Source organism: Diabrotica virgifera, chromosome 6 (genome assembly GCF_917563875.1).
Source record: "Diabrotica virgifera virgifera chromosome 6, PGI_DIABVI_V3a".
NCBI classification, from domain to species: domain Eukaryota; kingdom Metazoa; phylum Arthropoda; class Insecta; order Coleoptera; family Chrysomelidae; genus Diabrotica; species Diabrotica virgifera.
The window spans coordinates 151,705,391-151,729,275 of record NC_065448.1 but is presented as its reverse complement, the minus strand read 5'-3'; the positions used below and the strand labels follow the sequence as shown (position 1 = coordinate 151,729,275).

The 23,885-nt window shown below is 33.9% G+C and overlaps 1 protein-coding gene across 1 annotated transcript in view; it reads right to left on the bottom strand.

The window, feature by feature from the left end:
* LOC114332567 (long-chain fatty acid transport protein 4) overlaps positions 1 to 23,885 on the bottom strand; it is a gene marked incomplete in the record, with an annotated part of 350,190 nt that overhangs the window by 38,331 nt on the left and 287,974 nt on the right. Inside the window, 2 exon segments of the mRNA XM_050654162.1 lie at positions 685 to 922; positions 12,074 to 12,224. Of these exon segments, the coding sequence (XP_050510119.1) occupies positions 685 to 922; positions 12,074 to 12,224 (389 nt within the window).

The following is a 23,885-nucleotide window of genomic DNA, read 5'->3' as shown; positions in this document are numbered from 1 at the left end:
CTAGCTATTACCAGAGGCGTACGACAGGGGGTAGTGGCTGGTTGACCCTTCTTAAATTCTACGCCACTGACGAAATTGCTATGTTAGTGTTATTTTTTGATTTTTCAATACTTTTTATGTAAATAATATACTCTTCATTCGTAACGATAAAATGATTAGTTTTCGAGATATTTGAAACTAAAAATGAAGCGACAAAATACATTAATCAAAATAACCGTGTCGTTTCATGTTTAACTTCAAATATCTCGAAAACTAATGACTTTATCGTTACGAATGAATAGAATATTATTTTCATGGAAAGTATTGGATAATCCAAAAATTGAACTAAAATAGCAATTTTGCCAGTGCCATAGAATTTGAAAAGGGTCAACCATCCACTTTCCCCCGTCGTACGCCTCTGGTAATAGACAAAGACGTTTGTTTAACACCATTTACTAGTTTGTACAGTATCTATACTTCCTGCCAAATACGAAAAGGGTACGTCGAATAGTTTTAAAATGTTGAGCAAAATTAATTTTTAAATTTTTAGATAAAACACCCTGTAACTCAGTAAGGAACCACATTTTATTTAAGTGTTTTAGGTCAAATCTTCGTATTTTGTGCTAAGGGTTATCCAGTTACTATATGGACAATTATTAATGAAACACCCTGTATAAAGAAGAACATATTTAACACTTCACTTACCATTGACAAAATCAGATCCAAAAATAATTGACTTGGCATTCACAATACTAATACAGTGCAGCAAAGACTTCGATACCAAGTTGATGTTGATTAAAGCAGTAATCACTCCTATTTTTGCCAATCCTAGCCATATAGCAGCGTACTCAGGTCTGTTTTCCAATAACAGAGCTACGCTGTCACCTTTTTTGTAGCCCAGGCATAGAAAATAATTTGCAACTTTATTACTGTATTCATCGACCTAAAAAGATAATAATTCAAGATAAAGAAATAAGTTAATTCATTATTACTACGCTTCTGATCGGGAGGGGAGGTAAGGGATCCGACTTAACAACAATACATAAATCGATCCAAAAGTCAACCTCACCTGCACGAGTGGTAGTCTAAAATTACCTGGTGCCTCCTGCTACATAACAGACGAGGCTCTGGCGACCGAGTATGAGCGGGATAACCATACAACAGTTACAGGGAATCAAGGAAATGTGATCCCTACAACTCACCAACCCACCTGGCCAGCGTGGTGTTTTAAGGCTATTTTACCCAAACTAACAATGTCGAACTTACAACAAAGCGGAAATGGACCCCAGGTGAGTAGGAGAAATCCGGAGTCCCACATCGGGAAACCGATCAGCCTCATGGATTCTATGGGGAGGCAAAAGCTCGACAAGAACGAATCAGAGAAAACGGAAAAAGAAGGAATGCAACAGAATACACATAGCGACATATAATATCAGATCCATGGCTCAAGATGAAAAGCTGTACGACGAACTCGAAGAGGAATTAACTAAAATCAAATGGGACATTGTAGGATTGTCAGAGGTCAAAAGAAGAGGAGAAATGTGTATAGAACTAGAATCAGGAAATCGCCTCTATTACAAAGGAAAGGAGGACGAAACATATGGAGGAATAGAATTTCTGATCAAAGAGAAAATTGAACAAAGCGTAATCGAGTATAAGAGCATATCAGATAGAGTAGGATATATCATACTAGAGATTAACAGGAAGACAAGAATGAAACTAATACAAGTATATGCTCCAACAACAACACATGAGGAGGAAGAAAATGATAACTTTTATGATGATATCACCACAGCAATGGAAGACAAAAATATAAAAACAACAACCGTTATGGGAGATTTTAACGCAAAAATCGGAAAGAAAATGGAAGATTCTGAAAACAAAATAGGAAATTACGGACTTGGATCAAGGAATACTAGGGGTGAAAGACTACTAGAATATTTGGAACAACAAAACCTTCATGCAATAAATACATTCTTTAATAAGAAGTCAAACCGAAAATGGACATGTATCTCCCCAAATGGGGTGACAAAAAATGAAATAGACTACTTCATCTCCCAAAATAAGCAAATCTTCGAAGACGTAACTGCACTTAATAAATTCTCAACTGGCAGCGACCACCGCATACTATGAGTCAAAATAAAAATAGGCAAACTAGAGACGCAGAAATCTAGAAGAAAACCAACGGATATTGACCATAGCAGAATAAGACAAAACGCAGAAGAATATAGACAGACTTTAAGGGAAAACTATAAACAACAAGTAGCAAAGGAAGAGTCAGAAATTAATAAGATTAATGAAGAAATGAAAGAAAAACTCTTAGAGGCGGGAATGAAAACTGCCAAAAAACTAAGAACAAAAGAAAATAGATTAAGTAGGGGGACAGTTAAATTAATGGAAAGTAGACGAAAAGTAATAAGCGAAAACAAAAGAAACAGTAGAATACGTAGAACTAAACAAACTTATTAGGAGAAAAACCAGAGAGGATCTAAGAAAACACACTGAAAATGAAATCGAGAAAGTAATTGAGAGAAATAAGGGCCTAAAATGCTTACGACCAAATTTAGGGAAACCACTACTCATTTCAATAAAGGATGAAACAGGACGGGAAGAGAGGAGAAAAGATAAGATATCAGAAGAAGTAGAAAGGTTTTGTAAAGAACTATACACCGCAAAGAAAGACGCAAACCTCAACACTCAGGAATATATCAAGAAAACAATCACGAATGTAAACTCAGAAACTTTACCAAAAATAGAAAATTATGAAATAGAAGCAGCACTATCACAATTAAAGAACAACAAAGCACCAGAACCAGATGGAGTCCTTGCTGAAATGTTGAAAGAAGGGAGAGAATAAATCATACAACCATTAAGAAATCTATTTAATCAGTGTCTACATAAAGGAGAAATACCCGAAGAATTGAACGAACGTCTTACAATCCTGCTATTTAAGAAAGGCGACAGAAAGGACATAAAAAATTACAGACCCATCTCACTGCTGTCGCAAACGTATAAACTATTCATGACGATTATCAACAACAGGCTAATACACAAATTGACTCATATCAACCAGTAGAGTAAGCAGGATTCCGAAGGGGATATAGCACCACTGACCATCTTTTAACAATTAGGACACTAATAGAGAAATCTAAAGAATACCATATAGATCTGCACTTAGCGTTCGTTGACTACGAAAAAGCATTTGACAGAGTGGAAATGTGGGCAATAGAAAAAGCTATAAACAACTGTAGAATAGATTCCAGATACAGAATGCTAATACACAATATATATAAGAAAGCAACAATGACAGTACAATTGGAAGCGCATACCAATTAACAGAGGAGTGCGACAGGGAGATGTTATTTCTCCTAAACTATTTACATTAGCACTGGAAGATGTTTTCAAAACAATGGAATGGACAAACATGGGAATAAACATAAATGGAAAGAAACTAAACCACCTAAGATATGCAGACGATGTAGTAGCCATAGCATCAAGTTTTGAAGAACTACAAACCATGCTAACCGAACTAGCAAATGAATCCGAACAAATAGGTCTAAAAATGAATTTTGCCAAAACAAAAACAATGACAAACACACAACATAATAGAAGCGTAATACTAAACGACACCACAATAGAAGCGGTTGATGATTATATAATATACATTTGGGACAGATGATAAAAATAAATAAGGAAAACCAAACAGCGGAGGTAAAAAGAAGGGTCAGATTAGCCTGGGCAGGATTTGGAAAATTATAATGGGTCCTAAAGAATAAAAAAATACAACAATACTTAAAAACAAGAGTGTTTGACCAGTGCATACTCCCAATTCTCACATACGCATGCCAAACTTGGACCGTGTCCAAGGCAAACATGGATAAAATAATGAAGACACAAAAAACAATGGAGAGAGCAATGTTAGGAGTAAAATTGACAGACAAAAAGCAAAACAACTGGCTAAGAAATAAAACAAAAGTCAAAGACGCAGGACAACATATAGCCAGGCTAAAATGGAGCTTCGTATGTCATAACGAGAGACAAATGGACAATAGGTGGAATACCACGATACAACAATGGAGACTATGGACAGGAAAGAGAGCAAGAGGACGACCCCAGATGAGATGGGGAGACGACATTAAAAAGATAGGAGGAACGCACTGGAAACAGAAAGCAGTAAACAGAAGCGAATGGAGGAAACTGGGGGAAGCCTATGTTCAAAATTGGACGAATTAAAGGGCAAAAGAAGAAGAAAAAAGAGGCTTCTGATAAGAAGGACAGTTAAAAAGGAATAATGTTAAAAATGGCAGGGACGTTCGAATAATTGCAAATTTGTATTGGAATCGAACATCACTTTTATTAGACGGTTTGGAATCACAGGCTTAATATTAAAAGAGAAGTGCGGCAGGGATGCCTCTTGTAGTCCCTGCTTTTCAACGTTTATTCCGAGAGAATTTTCAGAAACGCGCTTTCTGAAAATCAATTACTTGACTGAGTCATTGAGAGCTCTGTAAGGAAGCTGGTCTGGATCTGAACATACGGAAAACCAAAAAACTCGTAATAATATAAACTATAATAAGTAAACAGAATATAAAACCGTCTATATATCTTATTCTTCTTCTTATAATAGGCCTCTTGGCCTGTTCTTAACCGATGTTGAGCTTGTATTCGTACATAGCTGTGATGTTGACTGACAGCTATCTCGCCACCTTTTAAAGGGCCTTCCTATTGGTATCTTGCCTGTTGGCTTAGAATACCTGGCTATACGGGCTATTCTCTCGCTGTCCATTCTCGTCACATGCTGATTTCTCGTCGTCTCTGTCTTCCCCACCGTACTATATCTTGTATGTTACAGAGATCTCTTATTCTGTCGTTCCTAATTCGGTCTCTCAGTGTTTTCCCAGTTATTGACCTCAGCGTTCTCATTTCTGATGTTCTCAGTATCCTCTTGGTTCTGCTGTGTCACATCTTGTTTCTATCGCGTTCGTCATGATGGGTCTTACACATGATTTGTATATGCGTACTTTCCCTTCCAGCCTCATATCTTTGTTTCTCCAGATGACATCCCTCAGACATCCTAACACGTAATTGGCTTTATTTGCTTGCTTTCGGACGCTCTCTTTAACATCTCCATAACTACATATTTCGATTCCCAGATATTGGAATCTCGAGACTTGTTCAATTAGTTTGTTGTTAATTACTAATTTGCATCTTATGGGTTCCCTTGACACTACTAGGGATTTTGTCTTAGCTGTTGATATTTTCATGTTGTAGTTCTTCGCCACTGTATTGAAAGTTTGTGCCATTCGCTGTAGGTTATCCTCGTTATCGGAGATTAAGATTGCGTCGTCAGCATAACAGAGGATTTTTATTTGTTTTTCCGCCATCTTATATCCTTTTCCAGTACCTTAAATGTTTTCTATGATTTTGTCCATGACTAAATAAAATGAAATAGGCTAAAGCTTTCCCCTTGTCAGATTCACGAGTTGATTTCTACTTTCGATGTTAGTTCATTCTCAACTTTTATTCTGATTTGGTCCTTCGTATTAATGTTTTTAATTATCCTTATCATCTTGTTCCATTCTTATACAATCGAAGGCCTTAGTCAGATCGATAAAGCGCATAAATGCAGGTTTATTATATTCCAGTGCTTTCTCAGCAATTTGTCTGGCTATGAATATGGCGTCTATTGTGGACCTATTTTTCCGAAAACCTTGTTGTTCCTCACTAATTGTGTATTCTTCATTTATTTTATTGGCAAGTATTTTTGTTAAGAGTTTAAAAGTTGTGCTCAGCAAGGTAATGGAACGGTAGTTGCTAGGGTCTTTGCTGTTTCCTCTCTTGTGTATAGGTATTGTTATACTCGTCCTCCACTTGTCTGGGCTGGCTACATATTATTTCTTGAAAGAGGATCTCTATGTTTTCGATTAAGGTTTCTCCTCCGTATTTCAGGAGTTCATTTGGTATCCCATCTGGTCCTGGTGCTTTTCTGTTTTTTAATTTACGTATGTTATTTCTTATTTCTTATTTTGTGATTTCTAGTTCTGTGTCAATATGTTGGATTCGTCTTCATTTCCTGTTTCTTCCTCTTCTTCAGGTATTATAGTATCTTCCTTATATAGTTCTTCTATATAGGCGGTCCATTGTTCTGCTTCTATTTTATTTAAACTTCTATATTCGTTAATGGGGTTTTTCCTATTTTTTAGTATTTTCCAAACTTTTCTTTGCGTCCCATACAAATCGTGTTCCATTTCTTTGGTAAAGCGTGTCTAATATTCCCTTTTTATTGCAGTATTGTAGGTATGCTTTCCTCTTCTCATACGCTAGATCTCTTATTTCAGTATTGAAGCAGGGCTTTGATATTCTTGTTGCATTCAGGATAATTTTTCTGACCCCTATGCTTTCCTTTGCGGCTTGTAATATTATATTCTATTTTTGCCCATGTCTCATTTCCTCCTTCACCTGTTGTTACTGGGTTTATCTCAAATCTTTGTTCTAAAAGCATTTTATACAGCCATTTTGTGTTTTGGTTCTCTAGAGACTCAATGTTTAGTTTTTCGAAGTACTTGGGTGGTTTTTTCTTGTTTTGTGGTAATTTGAGCAAAAATTTTGCAAGCACCATTTTATGGTAAAACCGTCTATATACAGGGTGAGGCAGATAAAGGGCCTATTAGAAATATCTCGAGAACTAAAGGTAAGAAAATCATGAAAATTGTTATACAGGGGTTTTGAGGTGTGAACTATTTAATGAAAATATTTTGGTCTCTTCGCTACTTCCGGTTATACCGGAAGTTGATTGTAACTTCGTTTTTTTAAATGGGACACCCTGTATATTGTTACATTTTTGGATTTTCCTCGATTTCTTCTTTCTTTAAATATAAGGTTTTGTAATATTATACAGGGTAGGTTAAAAGATAATTACGTTTTCTTATTAATTTCGTAGCAATATTCACACCCTGTAGGCTTGTAGTAGTTTGACATAATAAACTATATTTATGTTAAAATGATTTTTAGTATAGTCTTCTATTGTTAAAAATTATTAGTATAGCTAAATTTTTTGTTTTAGTATACAGAGTTGGTCGAAACACGAAATGAGTATTTTCTGAGTTTTCTTAAATGGAACACCCTGTATTTTAGTATTGTAATGAAATGTTGTTTTATGGTACATTTTAATTACTTAAGCACTCACTATACCTAACTGCTTTAGTTTGTGAGTTATTGGTAATTCAAGCAAAACATTAATTGCAACACAAAATATGTGAAATTGTATTAGGTTGGCCGTGAAAATATTCAATCACAAATAATTTTTTGGAAATAAATACATATTAATCTAGACTGATACTTAAAATTGCCAATAATGGTCGAACTGTCAAAATACCATCGAAGTTAAGATTGTTGGTGTGATTAACAATTAAGCACAAATTAAAGCAGTTAGGTATAGGGAATGCTTAAGAAATAAAAAACTACCATGAAATATCATTTCACTACAATACTAAAATATAGGGTGTTCCATTTAAGAAAACTCAGAAAATACTCATTCCGAGTTTAGACCCACCCTGTATACTAAAATTAAAAATTTAGCTATACTAATAATTGCTAACAATAGTAGACTATATTGAAAATCATTTGAACATAAATAAAGTTTATTATGTCAAACTACTACAATCCTACAGGGTGTGAATATTGCTACGAAATTAATAAGAAAACGTAATTATCTTTTAACCTACCCTGTATAATTTACAAAACATTATATTTTAAGAAAGAAGAAATCGAGGAGAATCCCAAAATGTCAAAATATACAGGGTGTTCCATTTAGAAAAACGAAGTTATAAGCAACTTCCGGTATAACCGGAAGTACCAAGTAGATGAAAATATTTTCATTAAATAGATCAGTCTTCAAAACCCCATTATACCAATTTTCATAATTCAGTTACTTTTAGTTCTCGAGATATTTCTAATAGGCCCTTTATCTGCCTCACCCTATATAAATAGTACAAAACTTGAGCAATTGTTTACCTTGGATATCAGTTAAATTGTAACGAAGAGAGTCACGGTGAGATTAATAGTAGATCCAAAATTGAGCAGGCCAGAGCCGCTTTAAGAAGAATGCCCACGGTATTATGAACAGAGACCTAAAATTGACATTGCTGATCCGCCTACTTCGTTGCTACGTGTTCTCGGTCTTACTTTATGGTGCCCAGTCTTGGACTTTAAATAAAAGTGATCTAAATCGTCTTGAGGCTGTCGAAATGTGATGCTATAGAAGAATTTTAAAAGTTTATTGGGCGAAGAAGACTCGAAAATCCACAATACTAGAGAGCAAGACTACTGAGGTTATAAAAAGCATCAAGAAGAGTAAGCTGGAGTATTTCGGACATGTAGTGATAGTTCCAAAATAGAGGTTGCTACAAAATATTATGTAAGAGAAAATAGCAGTAGTGACAGTGAATAAAATTAAGATAGCTGTGATGGTAGCCAACGTTCTGAAAGGATATGGTACATGAAGAAGAATAAGAAATTTCTTAAACAACCGTTTAACAAATGTAATTTTAGTTAGGGACACACTGTAGAAATTATAGGAATAAATGAACAAACTAACGTAAGTATAACAATAGCTCTGAGTTTGTTGATTGAATTTTAATTAAAAAAATATTTAATTATGCAAAAGTTAGCTAGATAGTATGAGGGCAAAGGAGATTTACATAAAATACTTGATTGCTTTACTGTACGTTACATGGATAAGGTCAACAGTCTCCTTGTCACTTAAAAACTATCTATGCATATAAATTATAATTACGAAATTAGTTTTGTTATCAACGCTACTAAAATGATAAGTGTTATAGCGATTACTTTGATGCTATTTCAACAGATCAGACATGGTACATACATATCTCGGTAATTTTTTAAGAAATTAAAACAAAAGGCAGTATAAAACAACAATTAAATACCAATTAGTTACACAAATATGTATATTATTCATTCATAAAACAGGTAGCCCACTCACTTCCACTCTAGGACGTGGACGGGACGAGGCACGTTGAAGAATCGTGTGATATGAAAAGCATTGGCTAGTTTATGCTACAGCGGGACGGAGCGACACCGGGAAGCGCCGCGGACGTGCGATTTCTATTGTTCTGGTGTCGGTCGTGCCGTCCACGTCCCGGTGTAACACAAATCAGCCTTTATCCAGTTTATAATACCCTTTTTCCACTACATCCATTTTAACGGATGTAGGTATGACAGACATGACACATAGTCAACGACGTACAGAAAACTACAAAGAAATCAATATCTAGACGAACCAAAGATTTAAAATACATATAAACATGATTAGACCCAAATGCGAAGAAGATCTCGAAGATACCCAATTTGGTTTTAGAAATGCTTGGGAACCAGGGAGGCACTTTTAGCGCTTAACATCCTATTACAAAAATGCCTTGACCAAAGAAAATATGTATTTGCATGCTTCGTGGACTTCGAAAAGGCATTCGATAAAATACAGCATATAAAATTAATGCAGGTGCTGAAAAATATAGGAATATAAATATGACAAAGATATTCACGTCATTAAAAATTTGTACTGGAATCTAAGTGCTATCGTACAAATTGGAGATAACTATACCGACAAAATTTCCATACAACGAGGAGTCAGACAAGGTTGCATTTTGTCGTCAAAACTGTTCAATATTTACCCGGACCAGTTATTTAAAAATGCACTTGAGAGACAGACATATGGAATATAAATCAACGGTGAAATACTTTAGATACGTGGACCATACAATAATTCTGTCAGATAATATTGAAATTCTATAAATTCTGCTTGACTGTGCTATAGAGGTAGGAAATAGGCATGAATATAAACTAAAACAAAACCAAATTTTAAGTTTTTAGTCATGAAGCACACCCAGATGCAGAGCTACAAACAAGCAAATTTTCATTCAACACTGTGTTGGCCTAATAAAGCGTAGATAATGCTTACCACTGTGTAGACTTTTTGTAATATTCATCATTATTTTTAGCTCGACAATCCGTTGTGAAACCTGACATTCTGCAAAATTCGCCGCCATTCTCTTCGATTTCTGGCCACCTGTTACTATCTTCTGATTTTAATACCCCTAAGTCGGCCTAAACTGCATCAAACCACCTAATTTGTTGTATTTTTCTTCTTTCTCCAGGTGCTCCTCTGGTTAGCTTTTTAGCGATCTTGTTGTTTGGAATTCATACGTGTCAGTCCATGTGAGTAGCTGTGTTTTATTGAACACAGCTATTTTTTGAGCCACTGTCCTTAGTCGTTTAATGCTCCAAATATTTTGCGGAGTATTTTAGTTGGATGTCTATGCGGATGCGGAGTCTATGTTTCTGTTCCATTTATGTTTGAACCGACTTAAGCAGTGATTTCAATATAATAATTTTAGTTCTTCTTCGGATGTTTCTTAACTGGAAATGTTTTTGGAGTCCATAGTGTGCTCTTTGTGTAAAGTTTATTAGCCTTTTAATTTCTTGGATTGTTTTGTTGATAGTACCTAATCACAAGCTAGCCAAGGTATATAAACCTGTCTACACGTTCAAATATGTTACTTCCAAAGTCTGTTTGCCGTTTCTCATTTGCTATATGATCCTTAGTAACCAACATGTATTAGTGTTTTGACTTCGTTGAAGACTAGACCGACCTGTTTAGCGGCCGTTTCCAAGGCTACGAGATATTGTCCACCATGACACACGCTACGCCATATTATGTCAATATCATCAGCGTACCATAAAATTTGTATCGATCTATTGTAAATAGTACCTTCGTTTCTAATTCAGGTGTCTTGTGCTGACTTTTCCAAGGCAGCAATTCAGCGCATTCCCTTGAGTTGATCCTTTATCTCAACGTTTCTAGAATTCTATCCCTGTATCTTAACACTTGCTTTTATCTTAACATTTGCCTGTATCTTACCACTTGCTTTTAAGTTAAACATTGTCATTATGGTAGGGGAGCAAAGTATGCTAAATGTGCAGTCACTCGAGCGCTTTGGGGACCTATTGGGTTGTGATTATTAGGTCCTAAAACCAAAAAAAGTTAAGTAAAATTTTCCATTTTAGCGGGCGCTTGCCATTTTTTAATTTAATTTTCCATTTCCATTAATCGTTTTTCCGAATATAGCGCCATCTATCCATAATTTGAAAAAATGTTTTGAATAAAAGTTGCTTATTTTTATGCAGAGAATTCAAATCTGCAATAAAAAATGGGGGCTCCCATTTAAGATTTTAAAGTAACCCCCACCCCACCTACGTGGGGGGTCGCGTTTGGTACCATTCGATATATTTTTCAAAAATATTAAATAAGTGTATTTTGCAGTTTTTCGATCTGATGTTTATTTTACTAAATATCGCGGGATTTGTATTTAAAATTTAAAATTTACCCCCCACTCCTCTCTGCGAGGGGTCGTGTTTGGTATCTATCGATAGATTTTTGAAAAATATTGAACGTGTAGTTTTTAGTTTTTCGATCTGACTTTCATTTCGCGAAATATTCGCCTTTTTCTTGTGAAACTTTGTGACTCACCAATTCCCTTACGCCCCGCTCAAATCGTCAGATTTTTTAAATATACACCGATTTGCATGTACTTAACTTACCTTATCTTAATCTGACAATTTCGAGTATTTGTAAGGATATATTATTTTTTTCGGGCCCCCCTAAACGAACTCCCCTGTGTTAAGAGCCAATATATGGCAGAGGTACATCTGCAGGGTACCACGTTTCTCCCCATATGATAATCTGACGCGCTCGAGTAACTGCAAAAATCCCCGCTTGGGCTCCCCTACCATTATCATTATACTCGGATATGTCATACTCGGATAATTTTTTCTGATGCACCAAACTAACGCATTCATTGATAATGTTCTCTTAACGATCTCGTAGTTCACAAATAGGTGATAGAATTCAATGTTAAATTCTTATGTCTTCCTAATATTGGCATATTTTATAAGCTGTAACAACTGCAATATCTGTCTTTTTTGGTGGCTGAATTGACTTACTCCTTACTATTACTATTGCTATGCGGGTATTTAGACGTAGGCACTGATATTTAATAAAAAAAATAAAAAAGTTTACCTTGTTAAATGTCCATTGCTCATTCTCAAAATAAAAAGCAATTTTATTTCCTTTCCTCCGCACCGTTTTTTGAAAAAGTTTCGGTATTGTTATTTTTCTGTTCTCTCTTATTAGCACTGTCAGAATCGTTTTTGCACCACGCCACATGCCCCTGTAAAAGTCATTTTAATTAAAAATAAATAAATGATAAACGATGATGTCCGAAGATTCTGAAGATGATAATAGTCCAGGAACTGAAGCTTTTCACCTCGCAATTTTTACAGAATGGATCGATTTGCTTGAAAATTTGAGAATAAGTAGTGGATAGTCAAAGGATCAAAATCTATATGATGCCGAAAGGCGCCTTTACCATGGGGGTGGTTGCCACTCCATCTCGGGGGTTGGAAATGTTTATTATATGTTGACCGTAAAAGTTGAAAAAAACATTCATTCTAAGCAAAAAATGTTCTATACATTTTGTTGATAAAATTAATAGTTTTCGATTTATCCGCTATCGAATGTGTAAGTTTTATATCTAAGAAATCAATGTTTTTCGGTATAGGTACTCATTTACAATTCACTCAATTGCCACAGAAAAGTTTTTTCAAACCAAGATCTTGGAAATCAAATAATCTACAATTTCATATTGAATCATTTTTTCGTATCTCTGATGCTTATTCTGAAGAAAATGGCATTTTTCAAACTACAAAAATTCGTTATTCGCTTTTAACTCCAGTTTTTTTTAAAACTAATCATTATAAGCCAGTCAAACGTCTAGAATCTATTAATAATACATAAATAAAGAAGAATGAATAAGGCCAATGACTAGAAATACCGCTAACTTACATTATGATGCTTCCAATTGCATTTCTCTTTTTATTTTAAATATATTGATTTTTTAACCGTAACTTTTTAATTTTTTATCTTAGAAAGTTTGGTGATAAAGAATTTTATAGGTTTTTATGAGATCTATAAGGCTATTAATATTAAATCTTTTTAAAATCCTCAGTCTCAAAAAGAGGCGACTTCGAAAGGGTTGGTAAAGGTGATTTTTGCATGTTATTACAAGTTTTAATTGTCAAATCCTGCCTATGGATTGAACAATCCGAAAAGGTCGTGAGTTCGAATCTCACCAGGATCAGAGATTTTTCGCTTATTATAAATTAATGAATGAAAATAGTTTATGTCCTTGCGGGATCGGTATTCACCGGAGGGACCGCAGACGTTCGGATACAATTAGCGTCTCTTTGCAAAGACAAAGACGTCGACTTTGCAAAGTAACAAGACACTTACTCAACACACAAACTACACATTACTCCCCTGAGTTAGTGATAAGTTATAGTCTAAAAACCAATTATGAAATTGACTGGCCAGTTGGTTGTGAGAACCAGTGCCAATAAAACACAAAACACACACAATTGTCAAGAGATCACTCAATATTTGCCATAAGAAAAATTTTTGCAAACCCTGTTCTGGGGAATTAGATACACTACAACAGTGGTGCTCAGACTTATACTGCGAGGGATCTACCACATAAACTGCAAGCGTCCAGCGATCGACTGCTAGGCAAGAAAGCAATTTTGAAAATAAAAAATTTTATTGCACATTTCTATTTGATAAAACGTTGCAACTACATAGAGTTGTAATTACAGCAATGTTTTTCATCTTAATTTTATTTGGATGTTGATACATGGCACTGCATATCCACAAATTTTTCATATATGATGGTACGTAATTACCAAAAGGAAGCATGATTAGAGATGTTCGTCAGTTAGCCGATTACGACACTTTAATTTTACCACCTTCATTTAAGAAAATGTGACCCTCACACAAGTACGTTGATCCAAAGAATGCTGTGAGCTGAAGAGCTACTTGCCTCAAAGAGGAATATTTGTCAGGGGATATAAAACACCAAAATTTCGTATCGGTCGCTCTGGACTTTTATTTTCAGTAACTCATTTTGGACGAAAATGATCTCCATATTGAAAGTACCTAACGGATATTTCAGTGGCAATTTTTTCCACGTCTTCACAAGAAAATGGATTAGACATGAATGTTAGACATTCGCCGTTTCCCGCATCCTATTCGCCATGCTTTTCGGTCACGAATATCTTCCTCGTTGAGTTGTCTACTGTTCATTGCTTTCTCTACATCTTGTAACCATGTTCTTTTCGGTCTGCCTCTTTTTCTTCTCTCGGGTGGTGCATACTGGATAATTTTCTTGGGCCATCTTGTTGGTCCCATTCTCTGGACGTGCCCGTACCATATCAATCTTTTTTGTTCTATTCTGTCTATAATATCATTTTCTACTTCCATTCTTTCTTTTATTTGTTCGTTTGGGATATGCTGCAGTTTAGATATTCTGCAGCTTCTTCTAAGCGCGTCCATTTCTAAAGCTTGTAGTCGTTTATTTTGTCGGTCTTTTACTTCCCACACTTCCGAGTTGTACAGGACAATTCCTTCCATGATAGTTTGGTAGATTTTTTTCTTTGTCTGATTTTGCAATCCTGTACTCCACCAAATGCCATTCAGCTGTTTTATAGCTTTTCTTCCTTACAATATTTGTCAGTTTTTAAAAATTAGCGAAGCTTCTTTAAGTCGCTACGACCTGCTTGGAGCTCCATCTCATAATACACATAATTCAACTGAGCGGTTACCCTTTTTTCAACAATGGAATGTTGTTTAACTCCTTTCTCTTCCTTTGATCAATCAATAGTTTTAATTTGTTGACAAAAGAGTCAGCAAGTGTGGTGAGTCAGCACAGTCCCCGTCTTTTCCCATTTGTATCTTTTTTCAGTGAATCGCGATCGACTTCAAAAACTTTGACGAACAACCGGTCGATCGCGATCGACCCTTTGAGCACCGCTGCACTACAATTTCATATTTAAACATTTTTTCGTATCTCTGATGCTAATCTTTCTATTCCGAAGAAAAGGGCATTTTTTACAAACTACAAAAATTAATTATTCGATTTTAACTCCATTTTATTAAAAACTAATAATTTTAAGCCGGTCAAACTTCTAGAACCTATAAATAATACATAAATAAAGAAGGCCAAATAGGGTCAATGACTAATGTTAATTGGGCTGGTGATAAATTCTTTGCTGAAAAAAATAGGGACAGACATTCTTTTCATTAATTACTTAATTTACTTAAGTAACTTAATTTTAATTTTTGAGCTGGAGACTTTTTTTATTTCTAGAGATAAATATTTTTAAATACTTTAAATTAGTTTCAACGAGTTATCCTCGAAAAATGCATAGTTTTCCGTCGTTTGGCTTTGAATCTACAATATTTAACATTTGACGAAGAAGAGCCAACATATAAGAAAGTATAGCTCGATTACAATTGGTTTAAAAATAAATTAAAAAAGCCAGATTTGTTTATTTTTTCAAAAGGTACATTTTATTAAGCAAAGTTGTTTTGATAAAACGAAAACTTTTTGAGTTATTAGCAGAAAACTGATTAGAAATATTGATTTTTTCGATATAAAACTAATACTTTCGATAGCGAATAAATGGAAAAGTATTGATTTTATCAAAAAAATGTATAGAACATTTTTTGCTTAGAATAAATGTTTTTAATAACATTTGCGGTCTAAATATAATAAAATATTTTCACCCCCGAGATGGGGAGGCAACCACCCCCATGGTAAAAGCGCCTTTCGACATCATATAGATTTTGATCCTTGGACTATCCACTACTTATTCTCAAATTTTCAAGCAAATCGATCCATTCTGTAAAAATTGCGAGGTTCTGTTCTATTGTAAGCTTCATTACTTGGACATTAACAACTATCATGCACAATTAAAATACCTATATGGATGGTAGTCAAAATGTCAAAAAATTAAGGAAAAATTCGATTTTTTTCTTCGTTTTTTGATTATAACTTTAAAACTATTCATTTCCAAGAAAAGTTATACTAACATAAAAGTTGCGTAATTAAAGTTGCTACCATATAGAATTAGTTAAAGATTTAAAAAATAGTCACCCTGTTTGCCAAATAGCAATAATTGCGAAAAAACCATACAAAAATAAGTATTCGCATTTTACGTTTTTCAACCATTTATGCTAAACTTAGGACCTTCATGTTTCACCCATAAAAACTTTATGATACAGTAAAATAATACTGTAAATTTCATTAAGATCGGTTCAATAGATTTTGCAAAATAAATTTTGCAATCCAGCTTTCGGAAAAAAAATTCATTTTTTCAAAATGTTACAGGACTGAAAATAAAGCAGATAGCAAATTGAATTTTTTTTTGCTTATAGAAGTGTACTGTACCTTTTCTTTTCAATTTGCAAAATTAAAATCGATCAACACCCACGGCGTCAAGAATTTTTTTTAAAATAAACATTAATTATTGGTGCTACGCGCAGGACAGGGGATAGTTTGCTCTGATTGAGCATTCCAATGACCTTTGATAATGATTGATACATTTTAATTTTTATTACATTTCGATATAAATAAATAAATTTGTTTATTGCAAAATAAAAACACATACTATATCCTTTGAAATAACAGTTTTTTAGCAAACACTTTCTTTGTTCATATATTTTAACTTAGAGAATAAAAGTTTATTATTTTTAAACATATGCAATTGTTTAAACAATATTTCACAAACAATAATAAAATTAGTTTGATTTTTGTGGAATTAAAATATTAAAATACAACAAAATATAGAGTAAGAAAATAATACATTAGATAAAGATTGGAAGAAATTTTGATGGAAATCAACTTGTGTGAATTTTATTAATTTTAATTTTAATTTGAAAATTAATTTTTATTTAAAAAATTTCCTGACGCCGTGGTGATTAATCGATTTTAATTTTGCAAATTGCAAATAAAAGGTACAGGACACTTCTATAAGCAAAAAACAATTAAACTTGCTATCTGCTTTATTTTCAGTCCTGCAACATTTTAAAAAATGAATTTTTTTTTGCCAAAGCTGGATTGCAAAATTTATTTTGCAAAATTTATTAAACCGATCTTAATGAAATTTACAGTGTTGTTTAACTATATTATATAGTTTTTCTGGGTAAAATATGAAGGTCCTAAGTGTAGCATAAATGGTTGAAAAATGTAAAATGCGAATACTTGTTTTTGTATGGTTTTTTCGCAATTATTGGTATTTTGCAACAAGGGTGACTATTTTTTAAATCTTTAACCAATTTTATATTGTAGAAAATTTAATTACGCAACTTTTATATCAGTACAACTTTTCTCAGAAATGAATAGTTTTAAAGTTATAATCAAAAAACCAATAAAAAAAATCGAATTTTTCCTTCATATTTTGACATTTTGATTATTTAAACAATGTTCCGGACCATTTTGAGTGGGAGGATAACTCAAATATTATTATTTGATTTATTTTCAAGCAATTTCTGCAAAAAAATTTGAGTCACCTCTCAACGTCCATCTCAAAACAGATGCGCCCTGGACAAGAGGTGGCATTCAGATTTTTGCGGATAAAGTTAGGTGATAACTTCGTTAATAATAATTGATTTATGCTCCTTCTCAAATATGCCCAGAACATTAATAAAAAAAATAAAATATTTAAAAATTTCAAAAAAATTCGTTTTTTTTTCTACTTTTTTTGCTTATAACTTAAAAACTATTCATTTTAGAACAAAGTCCTATAGGAATAAAACAAAGATAATTAAATTTTCTATTAGACACGATTGGTTAAAAATGTCTTAATTTATCACACTTGCTTCAAAATAGCAATAAATATAAAATAAGGGGGCAAAACAAGCCTGTCTTTATTCGATGATTTTCCATCACTTAGGTTACACTTGGAACCTTCCTAATTCGCTTAGAAAATTTTTGGAATATACTAAAACCGTACACCAAATTTCATTAAAATTGACTTACTAGATTTTGCATAATAATTTTGCAATCTAAACTTTTTTTAAAAAATTAAAATTTTTAAAATCTTTCACAACAAAAACTAGGACATACAAAGATTTGTAAATTTTTTTACATATAAAGAAGTACTCCACCTATCTAATGCACTTTACAGAATTGAAATCGGATTATTTAAGCAGCCTCAGCAATGTTTTAAAATTATAAACAATTTTTTGGTTTATAAACAAATTAGTGCTGTGGCCAGGAGGGGATGCTACGGGCTCCTTTATTTAGATGGACTTACCCAAGTTTTTTTATGTATTTTGACCCGTAGAACACGAATTTTTTGGGTAACAGTTGATCCGGATGTCGATAAGCTTGTTATAAACAAAGAACTTGAGGAATTACATAAAATCGATTTTTCGCAAAACAAAACATTTTTTTTGTACTTCTTGGGTAATTCTAAGCAAAAAATGTTCTTACAAGTTTTTTCGTAGGATGCATAGTTTTCGAGATAAACGCGGTGGAACTTTCAAAAAATCGAGAAATTGCAATTTTTGAACGCGAATAAAGTTTAATTGGAGGCCGATCCTGACTGTATGTCGGAACGGTGTGTTTATTTTGGCTCTACAAAATAGTTCAATTTAAGTGAGAATAAGTTTTCAAGATTTAACCAAACTTGGTGAAGTTATTAGTGATCAATTGAATCTCAACTTTCCAAATTTGTAAGTACAGTTTTACTGTAATTTCCACAGAAAACATCTAATTAGTATTTAAAATTATTGTAAATTTTTATATCGAAATCTGCTTGACGTTAAACAAAAACATTTAATTACCATCGACCTGTGTGTCCACTCGGCTTTTTTCCCAGCCGGGGACAGGTCCGTACTTAGAAATGTTTAAAAATCGATCAAGATGTCACAAAGCGGTGAAATAAATTTACCAGGAAATTCTCAAATGGATAATTCTACACCAAGAAGTTACTCTACCGCCCTTATTCAACAAAAACATCCCTCTAAGCGCCAGGCAATCATTTTTAATTCCATTGAAGATGCGAAAATACAAGATTACCTCCTCCCGCTGGGAAAAATTATCCATCCAAAAAATATACTATTCTGCTCTAGATTATCAAACAATAGAATATGTTTGTATTTATCATCTGAAAATATCGTAGAAAAATTCATGACTGAAAATAACGGCAACATTGTGGTTAGCAATCAGATTATACAAGCTCGAAGGTATATAACTCCTTCCGAAAGAATTATTCTCTCTAATGTTTGTCCATCAATTCCTCATGATGTATTAATTAAAGAACTCGAGTCCATAGGACTTGTTATTCAATCTACAATGTCCTTTTTAAAAAGTGGTGCACCGTTACCTGAATTTAGTCATATAATGAGCTTCAGAAGGCAAATCTTTATCAGCCCAACAGACCTCACAATCCCAGAATCGTTTTTAATCAACTACGATAATACTTCATACAGAATATTCTTATCGAGTGGCAACTTGACATGTTACAACTGTAAACAAAATGGTCATACGGCAACTAACTGCAAAAACCCTATCAATCCAAACTCAAATCCTATCGCTTCTACCTCAGTAGAAAACATCCCAACATTCACTCCTCCAGAAATATCAACCAGCATACCAGAACTTATCAATCCAAAACCAAATCCTATTGCTCCAACCACAGCAGAAAAAAACCCAATATTAAATCCTCCAGAAATATCAACCATCACACCAGCATCTGTTTCAATTCAATCAGCTACCCCAACTACAAACAATCAACTGAACCCCAAAGAAACTGAGAGCGAATCAACTACCTTACATATGAATATTGAGTCTTCACAAAATAGTTCAAAAAGAACGATTGACGATACCTTAAGTCCTCCCCCGCCCCCTAATGATACCACTGATAAACCGATGTTTACCAATCCAGCAGAAATAGCACTTAATCCCAAGAAAAAGAAAAAACAAAATAAAGGAAAATCTCTAGAAGCATTCATAAACCAGCAGTCGCCACCATTTGTTCTAAGCTATGTTCAGATAACAGACCTATTCCAAAACATAAAGAGTTCACCCGATCCACTTATTACCGTTGACAATTATACAGATAACTTTACAGCTCTCATCGATATGTTAAACAAAATATATCCCTATACTCAAGACAGATCTACAAAGACCCGAAATACCAAATTAAGGAAAATTCTTCTAAAACACTTACAGATGCAAATCCCACAGGACCTAGTATCCGATACAGAAAGTGACTCCTCACAAACAAATCAATAAATAAATTTAATAAATTAAAATGGAGTTTAATAAATTAATACAGTGGAATATAAATGGCTATTTCAATAATTTACCTATGCTACAGATCATTCTTTCAGAACAAAATCCAGATTTTGTATGTTTACAAGAGACCAATTTTAAACCAAATCAAAATATAATCTTAAGAAACTATGTTTGTCATAATCAAATAAGACTTAACCAAAACATTGCTAGTGGCGGTGTATCAATTTTAATTAATAATTCATATGACTCGATAAGAATACCTCTAAATACTAACTTAGAGGCCATTGCTGTCACCGTTATTGGGAAAACTAATATAAACATTTTCAACATATATCTACCTCCTGGAGCAGTAATTTCCAGAAACGAACTAGAGGATCTTTTTAAACAAATTCCTACTCCTCGAATCATTTTGGGTGACCTAAACGCATATAATCACATCTGGGGATCAGCTTATAAAGATCAACGGGGTACCGCCATTGAAGAAATTATAGATCATCTTAATTTGTCTCTCTTAAATGACGGAAGCCCGACTAGATTTAATATAAGAACTGGAGAAGCTACACCACTTGATCTAACAATATGTGACAGTGATCTTTACCCACATTTGTCTTGGTATCCAATGCAGTACACATACAACAGTGACCATTTTCCATTAATTATAGAAAACAATCAACATAAACGCACAACCCATTTCTCTCCCAAATGGAAAATAGATAAAGCCGATTGGAAGCATTTCGCCCAACAGGTAGAATCATATATAAACAAGTGCTCGACAACAATAATTAATGTCGAAGAATGTCTAGACAATTTGACCCAAATAATTATTAAGGCAGCTGAAAACTCAATCGGTAAAACAGCTCCAACGAAACATTCAACACCAGTTCCATGGTGGAACGAGTCTTGTAAAAAGGTCATTAGAGAAAGTAAAACTGCCTTTAATAAATATAAAAGAAATAAATCACTTGAAAACCAACTAGAATATAAGAGAACTCGAGCCATAACTAGATTGACAATAAAGACAGCTAAACGTCAATCCTGGATTGATTATGTTTCTAAAATAAACAGCTCTACTCCTATGAGTGACATATGGAAGAAGATAAAACGAATATCGGGAAAAAGTTTAAATTTAAAAATCAACTCGCTAAATATTCAAGATAAGGTTATTACCTCCGACAACGAAATCGCAGAAGAAATGGCTAACACTTATAAACACAGATCTAGTAATACCCAGTATAACCAGAGCTTTATTACACTTAAGCAACATGAAGAACGTAATCTAATTAACTTCGATGAGATAGATAAAAGTCCTATAAACTCTCCTTTTTTAATGGAAGAATACAACGAAGCCCTTAACTCATTTAAAGATTCGGCAGCGGGACCTGATGATATTCCGGTAAAATTTATAAAAAATTTACCTTCAAACGCTCACCAGTACTTACTAAGGTTATTTAATTTAATCTGGACTCAACATAAATTTCCACCAAAATGGTCAGAATCTATTATTATACCAATTTTAAAACCAAACAATCCAAAAAGTAATCCAAATTCATATAGACCAATATCTTTGACATGTGCTATGGGTAAATTAATGGAAAAAATTGTAAATAAAAGGCTTTTATGGACTCTTGAGAATCGAAACCTAATCATTCCAAATCAAAGTGGTTTTCGTAGAAATCGATCAACAATAGACAATATTTTAGCATTAGAAAATGACATACTTGAAGCTTTTGCTGTCAATCAAAAATGCGTCGCTATATTTTTTGACATTAGGGGAGCCTATGATGTCACTTGGAAACACCTAATAGTCAAGAAACTACATAATTTAAATATCAGGGGACACTGCCTAGCGTTCATTAACAATTTCCTTACCAATAGATCATTCCAACTTAAAACTAATGGTATGCTATCACCAAAAACAAAACTAGAGAATGGTATTCCACAAGGATCAGTGTTAAGCCCTACACTTTTTTTAGTAGCAATAAATGATGTCCTAACCAATATGAACTTACCACTGAAAGGTCTCTTATACGCAGACGACCTTGTTATCTATGCGAGAAGTCAAAATATCGAAAACATCACGAATATGCTACAAACGTTCTTACATCAACTAGAGAAATGGTCGCAAAGTTGTGGGTTTCAATTTTCTACAGAAAAAACACAATTTATATTATTCTCAAAGAAAAGCTGCCCTAATCACCCTTCACTCTCACTATATAACAATTCGTTAGTTCGGAAAAATACTGTAAAATTTTTAGGAATGACATTCGACCAACATCTAAATTGGAAAGAACATATTAAGAAACTGGCAATCGAATGCCAAGGAAGACTTAATATCATTAAATCATTGTCAAAAAAAGACTGGGGAGCAGATAGACAAACTATGCTCTCTCTCTACAGAACTCTAATCAGATCTAAATTAGACTATGGCGCGATAGCATATTCATCGGCTACTGAGTCTTCTCTTAAAATTTTAGATTCAATCCACAATACTGCACTCCGCATTGTCTTGGGAGCTTTCAGAACCACACCAATAGAAAGCCTGTATTGTGAAGCAGCTGAACCATCACTGTATTACAGAAGAATGTACTTAAAGTTAACCTATGCAATTAAATCAAATGCAAATCCTAATAACCACACCTTCAAATATGATCACCTTAACCGATTATCAACATTTTTCTCCAATAAACCACGACTACACAAACCTTTCTACCACCGAATCAAAATGGATCTCTCATCTCTTAACACCACCTTACCTCCTTGCTATCCTGTTAGTTTTGAACCTGCTACGCCATGGAATTTGGGAGTACCAAAAATAATTACCACCTTAACTTCATTGGACAAACATACTACTAACCATAGTATAATACATCAAAATCTGCAAAACTTATTATCAAAGTATACAAACTTCTCTCAAATATATACAGATGCTTCAAAATCAACAGATGGCGTGGGAGCAGCAGTTATATCCTCGAATATGTGCCAAAAATATAAGTTGCCAATACACTGCAGTACTTTTAATGCAGAATTATATGCCATATACGGGGCACTGACATATATTATATCCTCACCAAATCAGAAATACATCATTTTGACTGATTCACTAAGTTCACTACAATCCATAGGAAAAATATACCCAGAGAATTACATTCTGGGAAAAATAAAACAAAATCTGATCGAGATACGAAATCGTAATAAGGAGGTAATCTTCATCTGGATCCCGTCACATATTGGTATAAGAGGCAATGAAGAAGCAAATAAGTGTGCGCGTGAAGCCGTCAACTCAGCTGACTCTACTATCGTGCAATATGTGACAACTAGTGATGTTTCAAGTGTTATCAAATCGCGTATCCTAAGTGAGTGGCAAAACCGGTGGCAATTTTCAGTGTCCAATCTTTGGAATATTAAACCGAACATTAAACCATGGACATGTTTCTCCACCAAAAGAAGGGATCAAGTGACAATAACCCGCCTTAGGTTAGGTCATACCAGTGCCACACACAAGTTCTTAATAACAAAAGAACCTGAACCGAAATGTGATCAGTGTAACGTTAAACTCTCGGTAAAACATATAATTGTAGACTGTCCAGTTTTCTCCACAGCAAGAAGAATTTACGGTATTCCAACAAACTTAGAGAAAGCACTTGGTGCAAATTGTTCGTTCACAAATATGTTAAACTATTTAAAAGCTATTAA